Below are 20,348 nucleotides of genomic sequence, written 5' to 3'. Positions count from 1 at the left end.
GCTCGGCCCGTGGCAGCCCCGCGGGCCCAAGACAGGCCCTGCCCGCGAGGGTGTGTGCCCGCGAGGGTGTGTCCTCAAGGTCCCTGAGGCAGCAGGAGATGCATCCAGGTGGAACTGCCTCCGTCTTCCACAGTCCAGCACTCTGGGGACGGGCCAGGGAAGCGGCCAGGCGGCTGTTTGCGCAGGAGGGACCAGTGCGAGCACAGGGCAGGCTCTCGGCCCCGCACGGTGACAGCAGTGAGACCGCAGAGGAGACGCCTGCTCCTGGCCCCGGGTCCCTCCCCCCCTCAGATGGAGGGCCCCTCAGAAACTCAATGACCCAGTTGCACTTTGTGGTTCCCATTTATTGACTTTCCGGACTCCCCAGCCTGTGGCCCGCCGGACTGGGCGGGGCTCTTGCCTGCGAGGGCTGGAGGCTGCACCTGCGTGCGCTCCCCTCCGCGTGGCACCGGCCTGCGGAGCCGCTCAGCTCAGCCGGGAGAGCAGGCCCAGGCAGGCGTACAGCGCGCACGTGCGGCCCTGGGCCCCTGGCTCCCAGCACACCGTGGGGGCATCTGCCTGCAGCTCCAGGCCGCAGGCCTCCAGCAGGGCCCAGGCCGGCCCCTCAGGGCCCCAGGTGCTCCCCAGGGGCCCAGGTGGCAGGGACAGGGCCCGGCGCTCCTGCCACGGGGTGCTCAGTTCCAAAAGCTTCTCCACCTGCCAGGACAGGGCGGAAGGCTGTCCTCGGGGCGCTCAGGCACCCAACACCTGCCCCCACCACCCTGTCCAGGTGTACCCGGCCCCGCCCCACAGCCCCAGCCCTTCCCCGACCAGCTGGGCCCCCTCACCAGCTCGAAGAGCTCCGACAGGGACAGGGTCGAGGCCTCCAGCGCCTCGGCCAGCAGCACGCGCTGGGCTTCACTCAGGGCTGGGAAGAGACCGGGGGTGAGCGGGGCTCCAGAAGGCCCAGCTGAGCAGCCCGCGGCCCTGCCCCCGCCCGCCCTGCGTGCAGGGGGCCCTCACCAGCCAGCGCTCCCAGCAGGTAGTTGACGGGGCCTGCGAGCTCCTCCACCAGCGTCCTGCAGGGGAGCACCAGGCACTCGAGGACAGAGCCCGCCGGGCCCTGCAGAGGCTCCGCCCGCCCACAGCACAGGCCCTGCTCCAGCTGCGGGTACAGGGGCCGGTGAGCTGGCCGCAGGTGCGGCCCACCCGCCCCAAGCCGCCCGCCCAAGGGCCTTGCTCACCGACTCCTCCAGGGCTTGCAGGGCCAGCTCGTCCCGCATCACCTGCCCCAGGCCCCTCAGCAGCTGCTCACGCAGTGTCTTGGACATGTCCTCCAGGGACCTGGCCTGGGCCCTCACCTCTGCCTGCAGGCCCCAGAAGTCTTCAGCGGACGCCGCCTGGACCTCGTCGAGCCCATCTGTGGGGACAGGCTGGCATTGCCCGGTGTCCACAGGGCTCGGGGAGTCCTGGTCAGGAAGGAGGGACGCCCGGGGGCAGAACAGGAGCCCCCCCGGGGTCCTGGGGGTGGCCAAGAAGGTACCGACCTGAGGCCAACCTGAGCTGTTCAGCTAGGGACTTCAGCAAGGAGGTTATGGAGGACTGCCGCTGTGGCTGGTCATCTGCTGGGACAGAGCTTGTTGGCGCCGGGCGTGGGCCCTGAGCCAGAGGGGACTGAGGCCTCCCCGGGGCCCTCACGGCCACTCCAGCCCCGGCGGACTGGTGTCCCCCGTGTGTGCGTGTGCACAGGCACGCGTACTGCCCCCTCCCCCGCACGACCACACGCCGGGTGCCCAGCCCTCAGGGTTTGCCGGCTGCCCCGGGCCGGGTGGGAGATGGTGGCCAGACGCGCGCCCGGCTGCCCAGGCTGGGCCGGTGGCGTCCACACGTCTCACCTGTCCGGGGCAGCTCAAAGGTCCTCTGCTTCTTATTTGGGATGAAGATGATGTCTGGCAGCCAGGCAGGAGCAGAGATGGAGGAGGCAGGTCGGCCGGGGCTCCCAGCCTTCTCCTCACCCATTGGTTCCCTAAGGGCACGCCCACCTCCCACACGCTGGAGCCCAGGGCCCGTGGCCACCCAGCCCAGGAGGCTGTGCCCCAGGTGCCTGCAAGCCTCTGCCAGCCGGCGGCTCTTCCACCAAGGGCCCTGTGTCTTTGCCACAGAGCCTGGGCCCCAGAGGTCACCCCAACCCCAACTCACCCCACTCAGGGCCAGGAAGTACTAGCTGGGCCACCCGGAATGCGAGAACGCTGCCCGAGGGGATGGTGACCGTCTTCTTCCGGCTCAGGTGGCCCTTGCCCTCGCCCTGAGGGGCAGATCCAGGCTCAGTTCTGGGCTCTGGCTTGCAGGGCTGGCCGTGGGGTGGTGCAGCGATCTGCCGGGCGACGTGGCCCTCCCGCCCCACCCCCACCCTGCTCGGGCAGGCCCACGCCCCGCACCTGCAGGGACACGGCTCCGGCCAGCGAGAACTGGCCCGAGCCCTCCCGCTTGCTCGTCCGGGTGACCTCCACCTCCTTCTGTGTCTGCAGCACCTCCGTCACCACAAACACATCGTGCCTGCGATTCCGCAGCTGCTGCAGGATTCTGTGTTCAGGCTGCCGCAGGCGCCTGTGGCAGAGGGCGGTGGGCCAAGAGGCTCAGGGGTGTGCCGCCATCCCCGGCCCCCCACCAAGGCACCGGCTGTCCTGCCCTGGGCCTCCGTCTTTGTGCCCATCCGTGGGGAGGACAAGGGGGGTGTTGTGAGGCTGAGGGGGCCGGGGCTCCGTGGATGCCCCGGCGTGGGGGGGGTGTCATTCCCGCCCTAGGCGCTCCTGACAGTGTCTGTGGACGAAGGTGGAGGGACGCGGGCCCAGCAGGGACAAGTGGACGCCTGCTGGCCCTGGAGGCGCCCACCCGCTCTGCCGCCTGCGCACGGGAGTGTGCTCTCCCTTCCTTCGCTCCCTGGGCCCAGGATGCGGTGTTCAGGCTGAGGGAGCATTCCTCCTCGCTGCTGTCCCCGCATCCGCGCCCCCCCCCGCAGCCCAGCTGCCTCCCCGAGACCAGGGCTCGGCCTGGCTCCGCTGCCCTGGGCCCTGCCCAAGGCTCACCTCTCCTGCAGCATGGCCACCCACGTGTTGGGGGACACCTGCAGCTTGCACACGTTCATGGAGGCACTGGCGCTGCCAGACACTGCCGCCCCGCCTCCGATCTTCCCCTGTCCTGCTGCCACCACCTCCACGGTGCCCCCCAGGTGCCCGTCCACAGCGTCTTGGAAGTAGAAGGGGCCAATACTCTCGACAGCTGGAACAAGAGCAGAGCTGAGGCCCCGCGCCCCCTGCCTGTCATGCCTGTCCCCCCAGGCACAAGGGCCTTGGAAAAGGCACTGCCCCTGGCAGCCGAGAGCCCCCAGGCCCAGGGCCGGCGGCAGGCTGGTCTCCGTTCCTAAGCCAAAGGGGCTCCACCTCAGCGCCAGGGTGGTACCTGGCTCCGGAGCATCTGGCTCCAGGATGTCTCGGATGGAGAGGTTGACACACGTGTAGTGTCTGAAGAACCCTGAGCTCGGCTTCCTGCTCAAAAGGCAGTAGGGCTGGAAGCTGGTGGAGCGCTGCAGGCTGTCCACAGGGGTGAACTCTCTGTTCTGGTCCAGTTCCAGTCCCACGCTCTTGACCACCCGCTCAAAAGCTGACGCCATGGTCCTGAGGAGGGAGGTGGGTCAGGCGCTGCCCTGGAGGGCTGGAGGCCCGTCCACACTGTCCGCCGCGCGACCTGAGTGCCCAGACAAGCCCAAGCACGTGCCGGGCTACCAGGGCTGGAGGCACAGGGCAGCCCTGGGCCGCCCCTCAAGGCCTCCATCACTTGTCAGCCCAGCATGGCCCAGGGCCACCACCGAGGGCAGGCAAGGCCTACGCTCTATCTGCTGTAGCAGCTGCCCCCTGGCTGAGGGCCCAGAAGCCACCGCCTCCAGCACTGGACACAGGGGTTCACAGCGAGACCTGGGCAGAATGTCCCAGCCCCCGGGTATGCCCACTAGGGCCTCTCTGGGCCCAGAGCTTCATCAGCCACTTGTCCAGGGCTGAGGCTTCAGGATGAGAGACCAAAGCGGACATCCCAGGAGGCAGGACACCTGGGCCCACTCTGGGGAGCTGCCAGCCCGTCGCGCTGAGGTCGCTGAGCCTCTGGGTGGGCCTGAAATCAGAGTCGGCCAAGGGGTGCCTGGAGCACCACTCCGGACTCAAGCCAAACCCAGTCTGGCTGCTGAGGGTGCCACCTGCCCAGAGGCCCTGGGCTTCCCCAAGCGCCCCGTGGTGGCGGGGAGTCCTGGGAGGTGCTGGGACCGGGGCGCGGCCCCACCCAGCAAGAGCGGCGTTACTGGGGAGCCAGGGGGTCGCGGGGTGCGGCTCACCGTCTCCGTGGCGCCCGGGCTCCGCGCCCACGAAGCGACCTGAGGCGAGGCGAGGCCGCCCTGGCCCGGGGTCGCGCTGAGTGTGCTCCGGAGCCACCGAAGGAGCGCTCAGCCCTCGGGCGGACGGCCGGACCCAAAAGTGAAACCAGAGGAGGCTGCGCAAGACGCCCTGCGCTCCCGGAAATGCCCCGAGGGGCCTCCCGCCGGGCGCCCGTTCGGCGTTTCTCCCTAACGCTCCGGAGCCGGCGGAGGGGCAGAGCAGACACTTAGAAGAAAGTGTGCAAGCGGCCAACAAGAGCACAGAAGGGCGCGAAGCAAAGCGCGGGGACGCGCCGCTTCACACCCTCTCGGCGAGCAGGGGAGGGAGCCGGGAGCCCCGCCCGCTGCGCCGGAAAACCCGTGACGGCAGTGGGCCGGTTAGCACAGCCTTATCCCGTCCACGCCCGCGCGAGGCCTGCCCGCGCCGGGTCGGACACCATCGGCCGTGACACCCAGGACCTGGACACAGCCCCATGTCCGGGGGCTGATGCGCGCCAAGAAAATGGGGGAGCCCGGGACCCCGCAGGACATGTGGAATGGCCCACGGCCCTAAAAGGGAGGAGAGTTCAGCCCCCTGGCATCCTCAGTGAAAGGAGCCGGCTCGGAAGGCTGTCTCCCTTGACTCCTGCCCACTGCGATGTCCACAGCAGGAGAGCCTGTGGGGACAGGAAGTCACCGCGGTGGCCAGGGGCTGCCGGGGAGAATCAGCTGCCGGGGATGCACGATGAAAATTGTTCTGACTGACTGTGCTGAGGGTTGCGCAACCCTGAATGTGCTAAAACACACAAGAGTTTTACACTTTCAAGGCGTGAATTATGTGGCGTGCGAGTTCCTTTTTTTAAATTTATTGATTTGAGAGAAACATTGATTTGTTCTGCTTATCGATGCGTTCATGGGTTGACTCCTGTGTGTACTGTGACTGGGACTGAATCCACGACCTTGGCCGTATGGGGACAATGCTCTCACCAACGAGCTACCCAGCCAGCGCTGGGAGTTCTCTCTCAATAGGGCTGCTGCTTAGACAATCTGCAGCCAAGTGACAACACCCCAGGCCGCCACGGGCTCCGCAGCAGACTCCTGGGCCACAGGCGAACCGTGGCTGGTGCGAGGCGGCGGGGTCAGGCGGTTGCGCTGGACGCCCGGCAGCCTGGGCCAGGCTGCTGGCGCCACACGCCCCGAAGGCTCTGCACGCTCGTTCGCCCGACTGGCACGTGCATGTCGGCGCCTGTGCCAGGTGCTCTGCCCGTGCGAGCTGTCGCAGTGACCCAGGCGGCGATGTGCTGTGCTGGCATGTTGCAGCTGCGGTGCCAGGAGAGGCTGATTCAAGCAGAAAGGAAACATTGTCTCATGCAAGCAGGAGTCCCCGACCACTGGGCACCCTGGGCCGGACACTGCCAGGCCTGCCTGCATGCTCTGCCAGCAGAGGGCCTCTGGGGGCGGGGCGCTCGGCAGCCGGGCAGGGGCGCCCAGCTCCGGCCCAGCCCTGGAGCCACTGGCTGGTGAGAGAGGGCACTTTGTTGGTGGTGGCAGGCGGCTCCCGGAGCCAGAGCAGGGCTGAGTGTGTGCGCCGGTTCACATGTGTGTGTGTGTGCAAGTTTCGTGCGGTGCGTCTGCATGTAGGTGCGCGTGCGTGTGCCCCCTGCTTCTCCCTGCCCCCGACCGCGGCTCCTTGGGCTGCCGCTCCTGCTGCCCCTTATCCCTGTTTCTCCAGCGGGCAGGCTCCAGGCCAGGGTCAGGGGTGACCGGCAGGGGTTTGACCAGCCTGGTTTCTTTTCCTAGAAGGTCTTGGCTGCTGCGTGGGAGCACAGGGTGGAGGCGGAGGGTGGCATGGCCCCGGAGCTCAGTCTGAGGCAGAGGTGCCGTCCACGTGGCACCTGGAGGCAGCATGGCACACTGCAGCCCCCGCCCCCCGCCTTGTTGCAGTGACCCAGGGCTGGGTGGGGCTGGACGTGGCCTGGCTGGCGCTGTTTCCTGCCACATCTTCAGCTCCTTAGCGATGACCGTACCAAAGCGAGCAGCACAGTGTTACCCAGTGGTGGTGGTGGTGGTGGTGGTGCCCCGGTTTCTGACGGGGGACAGAAGTCAGTCCCCTCTGAGGGGACATGAGGGACAGGACATGTGCCTGCTGGGGAGGAAAGGCAGAAGGAAGGTGGGTGGGGCTGTGGTGCACCCCGTCCCCACCCCTCCTTGGTGTCCTGGGAGGCAGACAGCCAGAAACTTTGAAGTTGCCCTGGGGGGCCAGAACTGGAGAAGACACAATGTCCCCCATGGCCAGCTGTGACCAGGGCCTGGGAAGATGGGAGGGGGCCGCTGCCTGTTCGAGGGGAGGGGCCCACCGCGCGGGGCGGGCTCTAAGGACGAGGAAGGGTAAGCTTTTAGGCGTCTGTCTCCACCCACCCGAATGAGGGGCTGGCCCTGGCCCTGCGAGCCGGGGCTGGCGGCGTCCCTGGGAGGGAGCGAGCAGGTTGTTAAGATCTCGGAGAGACAACGCGGATAGCGCCCTGGGTGGGCCGTGCTCCGGCGGAGGTGGGACAGTGGGCTTAGCGAGAGGAGTCAGGCGCCCAGCAGAGGCCAGGAGGGCGGGAGACCGAGGGGGCGGGGGCAGCAGGCTCCAGGAACCCACCCAGGCTTCGCAGGAGGGCTGGATGGGCCCCGCCCAAAGTCAGGACTCAGAGCCGAGGGAGGCCGGGCGGTCCCGGGGCCGCAGAGAGGCGGGGCCGGCGCGCGGACGGGCTGCGTGCTTCGCCGAGGGCGGCACAGCCTCCCGAGCGCGAGTGGGAGTAGCCCGGGGCCGCCACTTCCCGCGCGGCCCGCCCAGGAGCGCTTACAGGGTCTTCCCGCAGGGCCGGGGAGACCTCGCCCAGGGCAGCCCCTCCCCACCCTGCTCGGCCTGTACCTAGGTCTCAGCCGGGCCGCGGGCCACCTGAAACCCGTGCCCCGCTAACGGTCCCGCAGAGCGCCCCCGGCGCGGAGCAGCCGGGACTAAAGGAGTGCCAGCCCGGCCGCGGCGGGGCCTGAGCGCCGACGAAGGCCCCGACGTCCTTTCCTTTGCGGAGTTGAGTCCCCGCGAGGCCTCCCTCCCTCTTGCTGCCCCAGATCCTCGGGCTGCTGTTCCGACGGGTGGTCCGCAGGCCCTGCCCGTGGGGGGCTCAGTCAGCGTTCGGGGATCGCTGGACAACGGCGGCAGCAAGCGGGTACCCTGCCCGGGCGGCCCCAGAGCAGAGGCGTCGGGGTCAGAGGCCTCTCAGGAATCCGGAGAAGAGCGGAGGGCAGGAAGGTCCCGCGGAGGTGGGGGCGGCGCAGGGAAACTGCCCAGCAGCTCGGAGTCCCGGGGAGGCTCTCATGGAGGGGCGGCGCAGGTCGTTGGGAATCCCCACTGCCCAGGCCCCGCCTCTCGGCGACCCTCCCCGGCGCCCCCTATCCGTCCTGCTTCCTTTGGGGTGCCCCGCCCCGAGGCCTGCAGCGTCCCGCCTGGCTCCCCCGGCTTTCGGCTGGCAGGGGGCGGGGTCATGGCACCCAACCCACGCCACTGGACCTCTGCAGGGGACCCATCCCTTGGTCCTGCTTCGGGGGTCGTGAGCCTCACTCCTGCCGCAGCTGGGGCCCTTCCCCTGCAGCGCAGGGGGGACACTGCCCGAGCTTTGCCCAGGAGGAGGGCACGTGAAGTCACACAACCTACCCGTCGTGGTCCCTGAGAGCCTCGTGGAAATGCCCTGATGAAGGGAACGGCAGGCATACCCTTTTCTTCGTGGGAGGGGGGCATCCGTCTGGGGTCTGTGGGTCACTCCTGGCCGTGAGGGCCCATGCGGGATGGGATGCTGGGGTGACCGACCCACGGGGGGCCTCGGGGGCGGTCCTCTCCCAGTCACTTCCTGCCCCCCCCACGCCGGGATAAACGCGAGGGGTCATCCCGGGGGAGAGGTCCCAGCCTGCCAACATCTGTCCCACCCGAGAGCCTGCGGGGAGGTATTCCCGAGGGGGTGCAGGCTGGGCCGACGGAGGAGGAGGCTTAGAGGTGGAGGGCAGGAGAAGACTGGGGGAGGAACCAGGCTGGGGTGGGGTCCAGGTCTCGATGCCCCTCCCGATCCCGCAGGGAGAGAGAGCCCGCGGCGGAGAAGCCGGCCGCGGCCCCTCCGGCCAGTGACCGCCGGCAGCCGGCCCCTCTCAGCACGCAGCAGGCCCCTCTCCTCGGCGCTCGGTCCGGACGGCGTCCCGTCCCTAGCTCTGCGCGTGCGTCGTCCCGCAGGCGTTGCCAGGGCGACGGTGCGTCCCTGGCGACCAGCCGCGGCACGGGCCTGGCCGCAGTGCGCAGTCTCGGAGCCTCCCGCGCCCCGCCCCACCCCTCCCGCGGGGAGACGGTCGCGCGGCGATGACGTCGCGGGGGCCTGGCGGAGCGTCGCGGTCTCCGGAGATGGAGGAAAAGGAGCTGTTACGGCGGCAGATCCGCCTCCTGCAGGGTGGGTCGGGCCGGGCGGGGGTCGCGTGTCCTTTCTTCACCCTCACTTCGCGGGGCCAGCTGTCCGCCCGCGGTCCCCACAGCCGGGCGGGGTCGGGTGGGGAGGCAGGTAGCGTCAAGCGAGAGGTGGGAGACGCGGAGGGGTTGCCGGGCCGGCCGGGTCGGCGCTCTGCCCGGGTTTCTTTGGACGGATAACGGGACCCTTCCGGGGCTGCGGCGGGACGGTCGCTTACTAACCGGCTGGAGGCGGGCGCCCGCTCCCTCGGGCAGGCATGTCCTCGGCGTCCCCGCGCTCCCGGGCCCGGACGGGGGTGCGGCGGCTCTGGCGCGGGGTGGCGTTGCTTCCTGGACGCTCCATTTGGATTCTGCGTCCCTCCGTCCAGTCGCTCTCCCCTTGGTATTCCAGACCCAGACTCCCTAGGCCTCGGTTTCCAAACTTCTCAGTTTTTAGACCCAAGTTGGGCTTTCTGCCCTTAAAAAAAAAAAATCCCGTTAAAGTTATTCCTGCAAAAAGAGGACTTAAGGACTTGGAAAGTATGTATGACGGAGAGTCTAGGTGTGCTGGCCCCTCCTTTGGGTCACTTCTTGGGCTTCATCACACCCGCCCTGAGGCGTCACCAGGTGGACATGGCTCTGTCAGGGTGTGGGGACAGGGCCGGCGGTTGGGGAGTGTTGTAACGGGGGTGGGCTGGCTCCTAGGTGCTCAGGTGAAATGCCCTGGAGCCCTGGGTTGTTCCCGTGAGGCCAGTTAGCCCACTGCGCTGGGGCTGGGGACCACCTGGCCTCTCATCTCCTGGGGTGGGGACTTCGTGCCATTCTTGTCAAGTGCTGAGTTCCCAGGGCTGTCCTTTGTCTCATGCTCATTGTCCTGTGACAGACAGGGAGGTGGTTAAGGTGTAGCCTTGCCCCCTTTCTGTCAGTGGGCAAGCCAGAGGGCCTCCTTCCTGTCGAGGCAACGCAGGGTGGGGCCTCGCTGGTCCCTTCGTATTGAGTGGCACTGCTCCACAAAGGACTGTGGGCCCAGGATAATGTTCCTAGCCTGCAGGGACAGTGATGCCACGGGGGTGCGTTTTCAGGATAGGCAGCCAGAACTCGGACTGAAATAGAGTGGATGAGGAAAGGCTCCTGGAAGGGACTGGCCCGAGAGATTCGGGCTGAACTGTCTGTTTCTCAGACTCCGAGGGGCTCTTGGTGGAGGTGGGGTCTGTGGGTGTCTTGTCAGCTGACGTGCCTCCTGGGTGCTTTTGTGGATTTTACTCTGACGCTCGGGGGACCCTGTGATTCTGTCTTCTCAGGTTTGATCGATGACTATAAAAACCTCCATGGCAACGCACCTGCCCCCGGCACCTCGGCCACTTCCCGGTGGCAGCCACCAGCGTACAGCAGCAGCAGGACTTTCGGTGCTCGCTACCCTCGCCCAAGCAGGAGAGGCTTCTCTCCAAACCACGGGCCTGCGTGGCGCAAGAAATACTCCCTTGTGAATCGGCCCCCAGCGTCCTTGGACCTGCCCGGCGACGGAGCCATGGAGCCAACCCTGGGGGCCGGGGGCAGCCAGGACCCTGACCCCCAACAGTGCGTCCTGGAGAGGCAGGTCCAGCTCAGCTCAGACCAGAGCATGGTCATCAAAATCAAGCCCCCAACGAAGCCCGGCTTGGCTAGCACTGCAGGGGCCTCTCGGGGCTCCCCGGAAGAACAGGAGGACCCGCGCCAGAGCGATCCCAGACCTCGGGAAGGCGGGGGTGAGCCCCCCGGCGGGCAGCGGCAGCCCTTGAAGCCAGGAAGAGCCAAGGGGACCTGCAGCCTGGAGGACCCCCTGCTGGTCTGCCAGAAGGAGGCTGGCAAGCCCCGCGTGGTGAAGTCTGTGAGCAGCCTGGGCGACAGCCCCTCCGGGTCCCGGCGGACGGTCAGTGAGACCGCGCTTTCTGTCAGGGCTCGCCTGCTGGCCGCCACCCTGTCCCAGCGCAGTGGCACGGCTCTGGCCAGGAAGGTGGGCTCTCACCCTGTGGCCAGCTGTGCCGCGCAGCTCCTCGGGGGTGGGAGCGTGGATGCCAGTCACCCAGACCAGCCAGCCCCCTCTGGCCCGGTGGCAGGCCCAGCTCGACCGGCGTCCGGACCCAGGCAGGCCCGGGAGGCCTCACTGCTTGTGTCCAGTCGAACCAAGTTCCGGAAAAACAACTACAAATGGGTGGCTGCTTCGGCGAAGAGTCCCCGGGCCCCTCGGAGGGCCCTCAGTCCCAGGGCGGCCGCGGAGAGCACGTGTGTAGCCTCCTGTGGCCCAGCAGAGCGAGCAGAGAAGCCGCAGCCCAGAGTGGACCTGGATGCCAAGCCCAGGAAGTTGGCCGCCCCCAGCAAGTACAAGTGGAAGGCTGCCAGCCCCTCAGCCTCCTCGTCTTCCTCCTTCCGCTGGCAGTCAGAGGCTGGCAGCAAGGACCGGGCCTCCCAGCTCTCTCCCGTCCCATCCAGGTCCCCCCCAGGGGACAAACCAGCCGTGGGACCCAGTGGCGTGAAGCCAGTCTTCAGTGAGACCCCAGGGCTCTCTGCTTACAAAGTGAAGAGCCGCACCAAGATCATCAGGAGGCGGGGGAGTGCTAAGTGCGTGTCCCAGCCGCCACCCCAGGGTCCTGTGTGGGTAGGCAGGGCGGGGCCTGGCGCGCGCCCTCCTTGCTCTGCAGGGGTGTGGGAGGAGGAAGTGAGGCATCGCCTGACACCTCCTGGTCACCGCTTGGTCGGGCCTGAGTGAGAGCAGAGCTTTGTTAGTCAGGACGAGGCTGCGCTCACTGCTGAAGGAGGGAGGCTCAGCACAGCCCTGCGCTGGCCTGTGGCCCCCAGCTGGGCAGGGACGGGTTGTGGTTGCAAGCAAGTCTGCCCTCTCTCCTGCTGGGAGAGGCTGCGGGGGCGGCCTCCTCCTGGGCCCACGGGCGGGAGACTTCGTGGCTGGCCCTGCGCTGGCTGAGCAGGCGCCGGCAGGGCGCAGTGTTTGCAGGGGGAGCAAGGCTGCCCCCTGGTGGCCCAGTGGCCGCACTTCTCCCTCCCGGTCTCCACCCTTGTGGATGAGAAGAAGCTCAAAGACGGTGCCCTGACCTCCTGCTTGGTCTGGGATCAGGGGCATGTTTTTGGCGGCTGCTGCTGGCACGGCCAGAGGCCTTGCCTCTGCCGTCAGACAGGCCGGCCCTCACTGCGAGTGCTGCCCCGCGGGCCCTTCCCGCTGGCCCACCTGGGTCTTTGACCTGCTGTCCCTGTCTGGGTGTCCCCATCTTTTTCTGGATGGTGACACCCGCATTTCAGGAGGGTGGACAGGGGAGCTGTGTGTAGCTTCTCCTGCAAAGAAGGCTGCGGTGCTCGTGGTGGCCCCCCCACATCTGCAGCCTCCTTTGCCCCCAGCCCAGCGTCCCCAGGGGCCCATCTGGCAGACTGAGTGGGGGTCAGGGGCTGGCCACCCTGCACCGGCTCTTCGCCTGTCCTGCCTCAGGGACCCTGGGACCCTCCCGGCTGCGGCAGGGAGCTGACAGCTCTGCTGCGCCCGTGAGGAGGGACGGCGAAGCAGCAGGGCCGGACCCCGTGAGGCCCAGCCGGCTGTCTCCTGGGGCAGGCGCCATGGTGCTGGGGTCTGCGTGGGCCACGGTGCGTAGGCACCATCTGCGGGGCAGGGCCTGTGGAGAGCTGCCTGCTGTTTGTCTCCGCAGCCTTCCGGGGGACAAGAAGAGCAGCCCCCCACCTGTCGCCACTGCTAAGAGCCAGTTCAGCCTGCGGAGGAGGCAGGCCCTCCGGGGGAAGAGCAGCCCCGTCCAGAAGAAGACCCCCACCAAGGGCCTGACGCAGGTGACCAGACACCGGCTGGCCAGCCTGCCCCCAGGCGGGGCTCATCTCCCCACCAAGGAAGGTATGAGGACCGCGCCGTGGGGGTACTGGCCGTGGGAAGGCCTGAGCGGCCCTGCGCTGGCCTGGGAGGTGGCGCTGCGCTCTGTGCGAGTCGCTGGTGTTCAGCGGACAGTGTGGGGGCAGCGTCCTGGGGCGTGGCCCCACTGGGGTGGTGGCAGCGCTCTGGGGGAGTTGTTGCCGGCTGGGGACCTGTGCGGGGGTCTGGCGCCGTGGGGAGTGGATGAGGGGGAGGCAGGCGGTCACTGTGGTGCTGTCCTGGAGAGCCAGGGCTCGTCTGGGTGCACCTGGTCCTGGGGTGTCCCCTCCCGTCCCCTTTGAGCAGCTGGGGGGGTTGTGCGGTGGTAGCTTCCCAGGCTGACACCTGGGAGACCTGGAGGTAGCAGGGTTTGGGGCCGAGCAGGCTTGGCCTCGGGCGGCTCGGCTTGGCCGCTGGCTCCTGCCTGCTGTGCAGAGGCTCCGGGAGGAACTGCGCCCCCAGAGCGGAGCCGCTGCGTGGGGGCTGGTCACGAGAGCGCGGGCGTGGGGCCGTGGGGACGAGAGGAGGTTAGGCTGCAGGGCGCTCGCTGCCCACCTACTCTTGTTCGGTCGCGACGCCCCGTGTGCCACGGCGAATGTGGGCTTCGTCCCCAGGCGGCCAAGCAAAGGGCGCCCCGCTGTGGGCGCTCACTGGTGGCGGAAAGAAGCCCAGCCCCAAGTCCCCTCTTCAGCCCTGCTGTGTGTCTCGGTGGCCAGTAGAGGGCGCACTTGCCCCTGTTATCTTCCCGTCCACCTCTTTCTGGTAATTGATTGCCTAATTTCCTCTTTATGTGAAAGAAAGCAGATATCGAGTAATTTGCAGCAATAACCTGCTAATGCTGGGCTAGTATCGAAACTCCCCTGTTCATTTCAAGTGGCAGATAAAACACTAATACATAATTATCCTTGCAAATTGGATTGTTTTAAATAACCAAAAGGCTACGGCCAGGAGAAGGCGACCCATCTCCCTCGAGTTGCCGTTGCAGTGTAATTGCCGCGTTCAATCAATTTCCCCGGCATTAGAAATTCCATCACAATCAACATTAAGCTTTATTCATTGTGATGGCTAAGAGCCGGGCCATTTCTCCTCTTTTTCTTAACTGGCAAAATTAATCAGGGAAAAGATTTTAAACATTTACCCGTGCGAAAGAGGTCAGCTCTGCCACTATATTGCTCAGCAGATAAGGGGCTAATAAAAAGAAAATTGAATTACTAATGATCACCAGGAACAGAGTGTATAAAACCTGGCAACCGCCGGTTCAGGGAAGGGGAGAATCCATTTTCTGGGACAAGGTGCGCTCATTTTTTATTTTGGCGCATGTTATCAGCAGTTTAATGTGAGAGCGCATAAACAGGAGGAAACAGTTAGGGAATAATGAGCCTGCAGGCAAGGCGTGCGCGGGGTGTGTGCTGTACACAATTTATTTGGCACAACAGATAATCGCTTTAATTGAATTCAAAACTGCATTGTTCAGCAGGCGAGGGGCCGCGGTTGCCCTGGGGACCGAGCCGTGCAGGACCCCGCCGGACTGCTCGGCTGCCGCTCCTCTGTCCGTCCCCCCGCCCCTCCCTGCTGCCCGCCCTCTGAGGCCCCTGGCTCCTTGGGCTCCGAGTCTGACTGAGGCTCGGGGTGCGGGCAGGGCCCTGGGGTCTTTGCCTCTGCAGCCCTTGTGCCTCTTGCTTTCCTCTCTTTCCTTTCCCGGGACGGTCGCGGCTGGGGATCGAGCGGGGACGCGCTGTTTGCTGGCTGGCGGGGCTGCCCTGTCCGCGGCACGGAGCCCCCGGGTGACCGGTCTGTGGGTGGACGGACGCTGCAGCAGGCAGGAGAGACGGGACCCTTTCACAGACCTCAGAGGCGGTTTCCGACGCACCACCCGTGTGATTGCGGCAGTGGGTGCTCACAGCGCACAGAGCCCGGCAGGCCCGCCCGCAGCGCAGACCCCAGGCACCCTGCACTGGCCCCGGGGCTTGCCCCCCAGCCGCACTGGGTGCGCGCCCCTGAGCCCAGCTTCCGAGTGCGCAGAGGGTGCCGCCTGGCCCGCGTGCACCCTGGCCAGGCAGGGGGGAGAGCTCGTGCGCCTGCCTTCTGCGTGGGGCGGGCGGCCCGCCTGCCCCGCCGCAGGCCCCAGGAGTCCTACGCCCTGCAGGGGACAGCCCTGGGCGGGCGGTGGCGTCGTCACTTCCCGGAAGTGGCTGGGACGGGGGGCGCCCCGCTGCCTCACCGGCCTGGGGCGGTGGGCATGGCCAGAGCCCACCCCCCCTTCCCCTGGCTGCCCGGAGCTGGCGGAGCCCCAGGCCACGCGGAGGAGTAGCTGGTGTGGTGGGCGAGGTGCTGGCCTCACGGTCGGCAGGAAGGGCTCAGGTCTCAGCCCTCGGACCACAGCTGCCCTCTCGCCAGCCTCCACCCCCCTCCCCAGGCCCGCCTCTCTGACCAGCTGGCCGGGCGGCCGGGTGCACCCGGTGGGCCAGGCCGGAGCCTGCTGCTTGGCACTGGGCGGCCCTGTGCACGGCCTGCACCGGCCTCGGGGCTGCGGAGGGCCTGAGGGCAGAGGCATCTTGGCCCTGGATGTCCCCGGGTCGGAGGCATTTTCTCACCACCAGCGCCCCCCGAGGCACTTGGTGGGGCTGGGAGCAGAGGTGTCCAGCTGAGAGTGGCCAGGCTGCTGGGCGGACTGTGAGCTGGGAGGCTGGCTGTCACAGAGCGTGCGTCCAAACTCCAGGGCTCGATGTGGGGAGCAGAGAAGCCTGGAGGGGGTCCCTGCCTGCCCGGGTGAGCCTCCAGGGCACAGCCTGGCACAACGTAGTGTGCAGGGCGCTGTCCTCCCCCAGGTGGTCCCAGGCTCGGGGAGCAGGAAACTCACAGTGAGCCCAAGGCTGGCCCCTGGCTGGTGTGGCAGGCGGGGACCCGTGGCAGCTCTGCCACAGCCCCAGGAGGCCCCGGCCCCGACCCGAGAACTGAGGAGGAAGCCGGGCAGGAGGACAGGCGGGCAAGCTGTGCGGGGTCCCGGCAGGGGAGGGTGCCAGCCTGGGGACTTCCCCATGGTGTCCCTGTCCTCAGGGGCTCTGGGAAGCCGCACTGTGTCCTGCACTCGTGCTGCGGTTTCCCCAAGGTGCCGGCACACCCCGGTGGGGGCCCCCAGGCTGTGGCTGGCACAGCCTCGCCCCCCGCCCCCTTTCCACGCCTGTGGCCCCGCTAAAGGTCAACCCCCTGGGCTGCTGTGCAGGCTGAAGGAGCCGTGTCAGGGGTCGGGGCTGCCGCCCGCGCTTCGCCTCCCGAGGGGCCTGTGACCCCGCGTGCTCGCGCGTGTGCAGCGGGCTGTTCAGTTTCCCTACGGCAGACACCAGAAGGGGCGTGAGAGCAGTTAAATCTGCAGTCTTGCTTTCATAAGGGAAAAAGAAAATGCTGAATTAGGGGCTCGAAAGGCAGGCGCCGCTATCCCGAGTCTTGCATAAATTACCAGGCACGTTGGAGGCCTCAGGTCTGTGTGTGTTGTGGCTGCGCTAATTAATTATCCCACAGGAGCCGGTGGGAGCCGTGTGTGCACACGGAGCTTGGTACTGCCCGGCCGGGCTTGGTGCCTCGAGGGGACCCTGACCTCTGCAGGGCTGGGGGCGCCCAAGCGACCCTGAGAAGCTGAAGCCTGGAGGGAGGGGCGATGTTCTTAGGATGGCTGGAGCTTGCACCCAGGGGTGCTGGGGAGCACCCTTCTTGTGGGCCTGGGTCCCAGCCCAGGGCCGGCTTGGGTGTTCCTTGGGCCTAGTAAACGAAGCGGTGCGCCCAGGGTGCCCCAGCTTGTGTGCTGGCCTCCATGCCCAGCGAGCCCTGCCTCCCCTCAGCCCCTAGGGCCCTCCCCGCGGCCACCCCTGCCTCTCAGGGGTCTGTCCCACCAGCTCGCCTGGGCCCAGCCCCTCCCTCCCCTGGGGCAGGGCGTGACCAGACCTTTGGTGGATGTGGGTTTGGCCCACTGGCGGTTGGGGTGAGTTCCGGAGGAGCGGGCGGGGCCGGCTCCCTTCGGAGTCCCCTGCCCAGCCTTGGGCTGGCGGAAGGGGCTGGGGAAGGGAAGGCCTGGCGGTGGGGGGATGGGGGGGCGGCACCGCTGGTGCGGGCTGCCACAGGGCACCCTGTTTCCCAGCTGCTTGCTTCTCTCTGCCATCCCTGCCCCTGGGGATGCCTGGAGGGAGGGACTGGGGTGCTGTGGGCCCGTCCTGCGACGCTGCGGCTCCTGCAGCCTCTAGGAGGCCGCCGCCGGCCTCTTCAGCTCCAGCTCCCTAGATGGGGGGACGGCTCCCTGCTGGGCAGCTGGGCCTCCCAGTCACCACCCTCCCCCGCGCCCCGCCTGGACTCCAAGGACTCGCGGGCACCAAGGACGTCCCTGAGGGGCAGCACGTGGGGAGCGGGACCCCCGGGGGCAGGGTTGGCAGCCGCCGTTCAGGGTCCGAACTGCCCCCACGGCAGCCTAGTGGGCCTGAGCCCGGACGGAGCTGGGCGGGGGGGTGCTCGACCTTCAGTGTTTATTTTTTCTAAGTACTTGATTGTAAGTTTATAAATTTCCCCCTAAGAGGAGCTATATTCCACAAGTTAATTTTTTTGTTTCTCTCCCAATTTTTTTTGTTTCGTTTGATGCTTCCTGGGACATACAGGGTGTTGCTTCATTTCCACACCTGCGGGACTTGCAGTTACCTGCCCCTCCTGCTTCCGGGCGCCGCCGTGGGGCTGGCACCCGCCCCGCGAGGGGAGCTGAGCGGACGGCGGGCCCACTGCTGCCGAGCGCGTGGGGCCCGGCCGCTGGCCGGGGGCTCAAGGCAGCAACGGTCTCCAGTCTTCGCTGCGCCGGCCAATGGGGCGGGGTCGGGGGGGATGGTGTCTCGGGGGGTCTTTTCACCAGTCACGAGCAGTGGGCTCAGCTCGCCCACTGTGCCTGTGAATTTGTTCATTGCTCTAGTGGTCATTTTTTATGGACTATTTTGAGGTCACTTTACTACATGCAGAACAGTTGAGAATCGTTCCGCCTCCCTGGTGGATTGACTCTCTCGGCATCACAAGCGCCCGTTTCTGTCTCTAGGAGGGCTTCCCACCGCCAGGGCTCTGTCCTCGGACGGCGCGCCCCTCGCTTGCCCGCTTGCCCGCCCGCCCGCTCCGCGCTGGGTCTCGTGCGCAGTGGGCGCCTGGCGCCCCAGTGTGAGCGCAGCCTGGAACTGTGTGAGGAAGTCCGTCTGTCCACACAGTGGGACTACCCAGGAGTCGGGTGTGGAACCCCGTGTCACTCTGCGCTGCTTCGTTGTTCCACCTGTTCTGTGTCCTTTCTCTCCTTCTCTCTTTCCCAGTGTATACTTGTTCTCCTGTGTCTCCTCGGTCAGCGCACCCACGTACGTGGGTGCCGGTTGCCGCGGTTTCTGGGAGGCCCGAGTGCGCCTTCCTGGCTCACTGCTGCTGCGAGGCGGCGGCTCGGCCACTTCCCGGGGGACAGCAGGAGCTCCGCGTCTGGAACCTGCTCCCGGTCCGCCTGCCGTCCTGGGACCTTGGCGAAGGGCTCCGCACATTCGCGAGTGCGAGGCACCTTGTGCGGTCGGCTCTTGCTGGGAGTCACCGGTGTGTTCGCTCTCCTGTCTCCCTTTGTTCTTTCTCTCCTTCCGCCGGAAGCACACCTGCTGCCCCCCGCCCCGTGGCACGGCCTCGCAGCAGAGGCGAGTCTGAGCCATCCTTGCTTTCGCCCTCTCTCTGAGGTCTCCGAGGAGTGGGAGTGTTTACTGCCAGCGCCCGCTCAGCCTCAGCCGCTCTGCTGCTCGCTGCGTCCTTCCCCGGAGGGCGCCCTGCCCGCCCCGCCCCTGCCGGGTCTCCCGCCTTTCTCCTGCTTGGCTTTCTGGCAGCCGCATGCTTTTTCCTTATCCTGCTAGTGTTGGTGATGTTTCTTGAAGCTGTGGCTTGATGGTTTTTACCATCTTTGGAAAATTCTCGGCCACTGTACCTGCCAGTGCGGCCTCTGCCCCATACCCCTGCTTCAGGGCGCCTCCCGGGAAAGGTCTCCTCTCACTTAGTCCCTCGAGCATCCGCATACCTAGTGGTGTGAACTCTGCATCTGATAGGTTGCTTATCTCCATTTCGTTTAGCTCTTTTTCTGGAGTTTTGGTCTGTTCTTCCACCTGGGCGATGTTTCTGTGTCTCCTCATCTTGGCAGCCTCCCTGTGTTGGTTTCTGTGTATTAGGTAGAGCTGCTTTGGCTCCCTGTCTTGGCGGTGTGGCCTAATGTAGTGGGTGTCCGGTAGGGTCCCGTGGCACAGCCTCCCCCGTCCCCAAGCTGGGGGCTTGAGGTGCGCCCTTCATGTGGGCTAAGTGCAGCCTCCTCTTGTAGTTGAGCCTTGGTTGCAGTTGGCAGGTCAGTGGGAGGGCTCAACCCCCAGGCCGAGGGGCTGCAAGGGCCGGCTGCAGCCGCTGCGGGGGGTCAGCTGGGCAGGGGTCCGCCCAGCAGAGCAGGACCTTCTGCAGGGGGGCCCTGGCACCCGCTGCATCTGCCCTTTGAGCGTCTCGCTTGTGGAGGTGGTCGGGTGGCGGTGCCCCGGCGTGGTCTGCCGCCGTCCACGGCGGGTGCGGGCCCCAGGGCCCCATGCGGGGTGCGGGCCGAGGCCAGCTGCCTCCTGTGTTCTGAGCAGAGCCAGTGGCATGAGCTGCAGAGCGACCTGCAGGCGGCTGCTGCTTGTGTTGGGTATGGAGGGGCCCAGGCAAGTCCAAGCTGAGAACCAAGGCAGCTACTGCTCGTGCTGGGCCTGGGGCCGCTTAGCAGTGGGCGTGAGGCACGCTGAGGTGGCTGCTGCCTGTTTGAGAGAACTTAGGAAAAGCTGAAGCCTGAGCCAAGACAGGCCATTCATACGGAAGAGCTGCTGGCAACGGCTGGGGTGGCCGGAGCCTCGGGGAATCATGGGGGGGGCAGTTGGAGCCAGGTTGATAGAGACTCAGATGTGGGCCCACCTGCTGGCCTTGTGGCTCTGTGGGGGCAGGGCTCAGTAAAGGGACAGTGGCCTCTGCTAGCACCTCTGTCTGGGGACAGCTGCCCCCAGCTCGCGCCCTGGTGCCGGACAGGTCACCTCCTCCCTGCACGCCCCCGACGCCTCTCGATCTGCTGGCCCGGCGGGGGGCTCAGCGGGAGGGGTGACTCTGAGCAAGTCTGCTGTGCGGGTCCTTTAAGAGGAGCTGCCTGGGGCCCCCAGCCTCAGTCGTTGCTGCCTCTTACAGCCAGAAGTTAAGGGAACGTCTCTTCCTTGCCCTGGAGCCCTGGAGCCCTGGGCTGGGTCCCGCTCAGAGCTGTCTTGCCCGGTTTTTACTTGCCACACGAGGGAGCCCATTCTGTGCCTCCACGCCTCCTGCCAGCCTGGATGGCTGCGGTTTCTTCTGTAGTTCCGTGGCTGTAGGACCTCCGTGCAGCTCAGTTTCTGGCAGTTCTGAGTAACGGGGGCTCCGTCCTCCAGTCGAGGTGTGGACGTGGCTGTGAGAGGCGGCCATGTTTGCCTGCGCCGTCACCCTGAACGGAGGTCCGGGGAGGATGCGCGCACTCGGGGAGGCCCTCTCCGTGTGGCTCCTCGTCACGGCGGGGCGGGGGCTGTTGT

General features: G+C 66.9%; 2 protein-coding genes across 2 annotated transcripts in view; one reads left to right on the top strand and one right to left on the bottom strand.

Moving 5' to 3' along the window:
• Positions 1-336: 336 nt before the first annotated feature.
• On the bottom strand, positions 337-4,711 carry GSDMD (gasdermin D). The gene is made up of 11 exons (XM_054590562.1): positions 4,361-4,711; positions 3,439-3,653; positions 3,066-3,258; positions 2,418-2,586; positions 2,179-2,284; positions 1,875-1,928; positions 1,527-1,601; positions 1,224-1,399; positions 1,003-1,144; positions 828-907; positions 337-696 (listed from the first exon to the last, which is right to left on the bottom strand). The coding sequence occupies exons 2-11, from the start codon at positions 3,647-3,649 to the stop codon at positions 466-468; spliced, it is 1,437 nt and encodes a 478-aa protein (XP_054446537.1). The 5' UTR covers positions 3,650-3,653; positions 4,361-4,711; the 3' UTR covers positions 337-465.
• A 4,036-nt stretch (positions 4,712-8,747) lies between these two features.
• ZC3H3 (zinc finger CCCH-type containing 3) overlaps positions 8,748-20,348 on the top strand; it is a 55,801-nt gene continuing 44,200 nt past the window's right edge. Inside the window, exons 1-3 of the mRNA XM_054590549.1 lie at positions 8,748-8,856; positions 10,151-11,447; positions 12,539-12,735. Coding sequence (XP_054446524.1) covers positions 8,769-8,856; positions 10,151-11,447; positions 12,539-12,735 — 1,582 coding nt within the window. The 5' untranslated portion in view covers positions 8,748-8,768. The remainder of the gene's footprint in view (positions 8,857-10,150; positions 11,448-12,538; positions 12,736-20,348) is intronic.

The sequence above is a fragment of the Pteronotus mesoamericanus genome, unplaced genomic scaffold, assembly GCF_021234165.1.
Source record: "Pteronotus mesoamericanus isolate MK-2021 breed Mesoamerican mustached bat unplaced genomic scaffold, CSHL_Meso_final scaffold_174, whole genome shotgun sequence".
Taxonomy (NCBI): domain Eukaryota; kingdom Metazoa; phylum Chordata; class Mammalia; order Chiroptera; family Mormoopidae; genus Pteronotus; species Pteronotus mesoamericanus.
Note: the sequence above shows the minus strand (reverse complement) of the source record. Positions and strands in the feature narration are given on the sequence as shown.

Excerpts from the sequence above, each read along its gene's own strand:
- GSDMD (XM_054590562.1), bottom strand. The coding sequence starts at position 3,649 with ATGGCGTCAGCTTTTGAGCGGGTGGTCAAGAGCGTGGGACTGGAACTG. Across the intron at positions 3,259-3,438 it reads GCCAGATGCTCCGGAGCCAG|CTGTCGAGAGTATTGGCCCC; the intron begins GTACCACCCTGG and ends CTCTTGTTCCAG. Across the intron at positions 1,400-1,526 it reads ACAGCTCAGGTTGGCCTCAG|ATGGGCTCGACGAGGTCCAG; the intron begins GTCGGTACCTTC and ends CTGTCCCCACAG.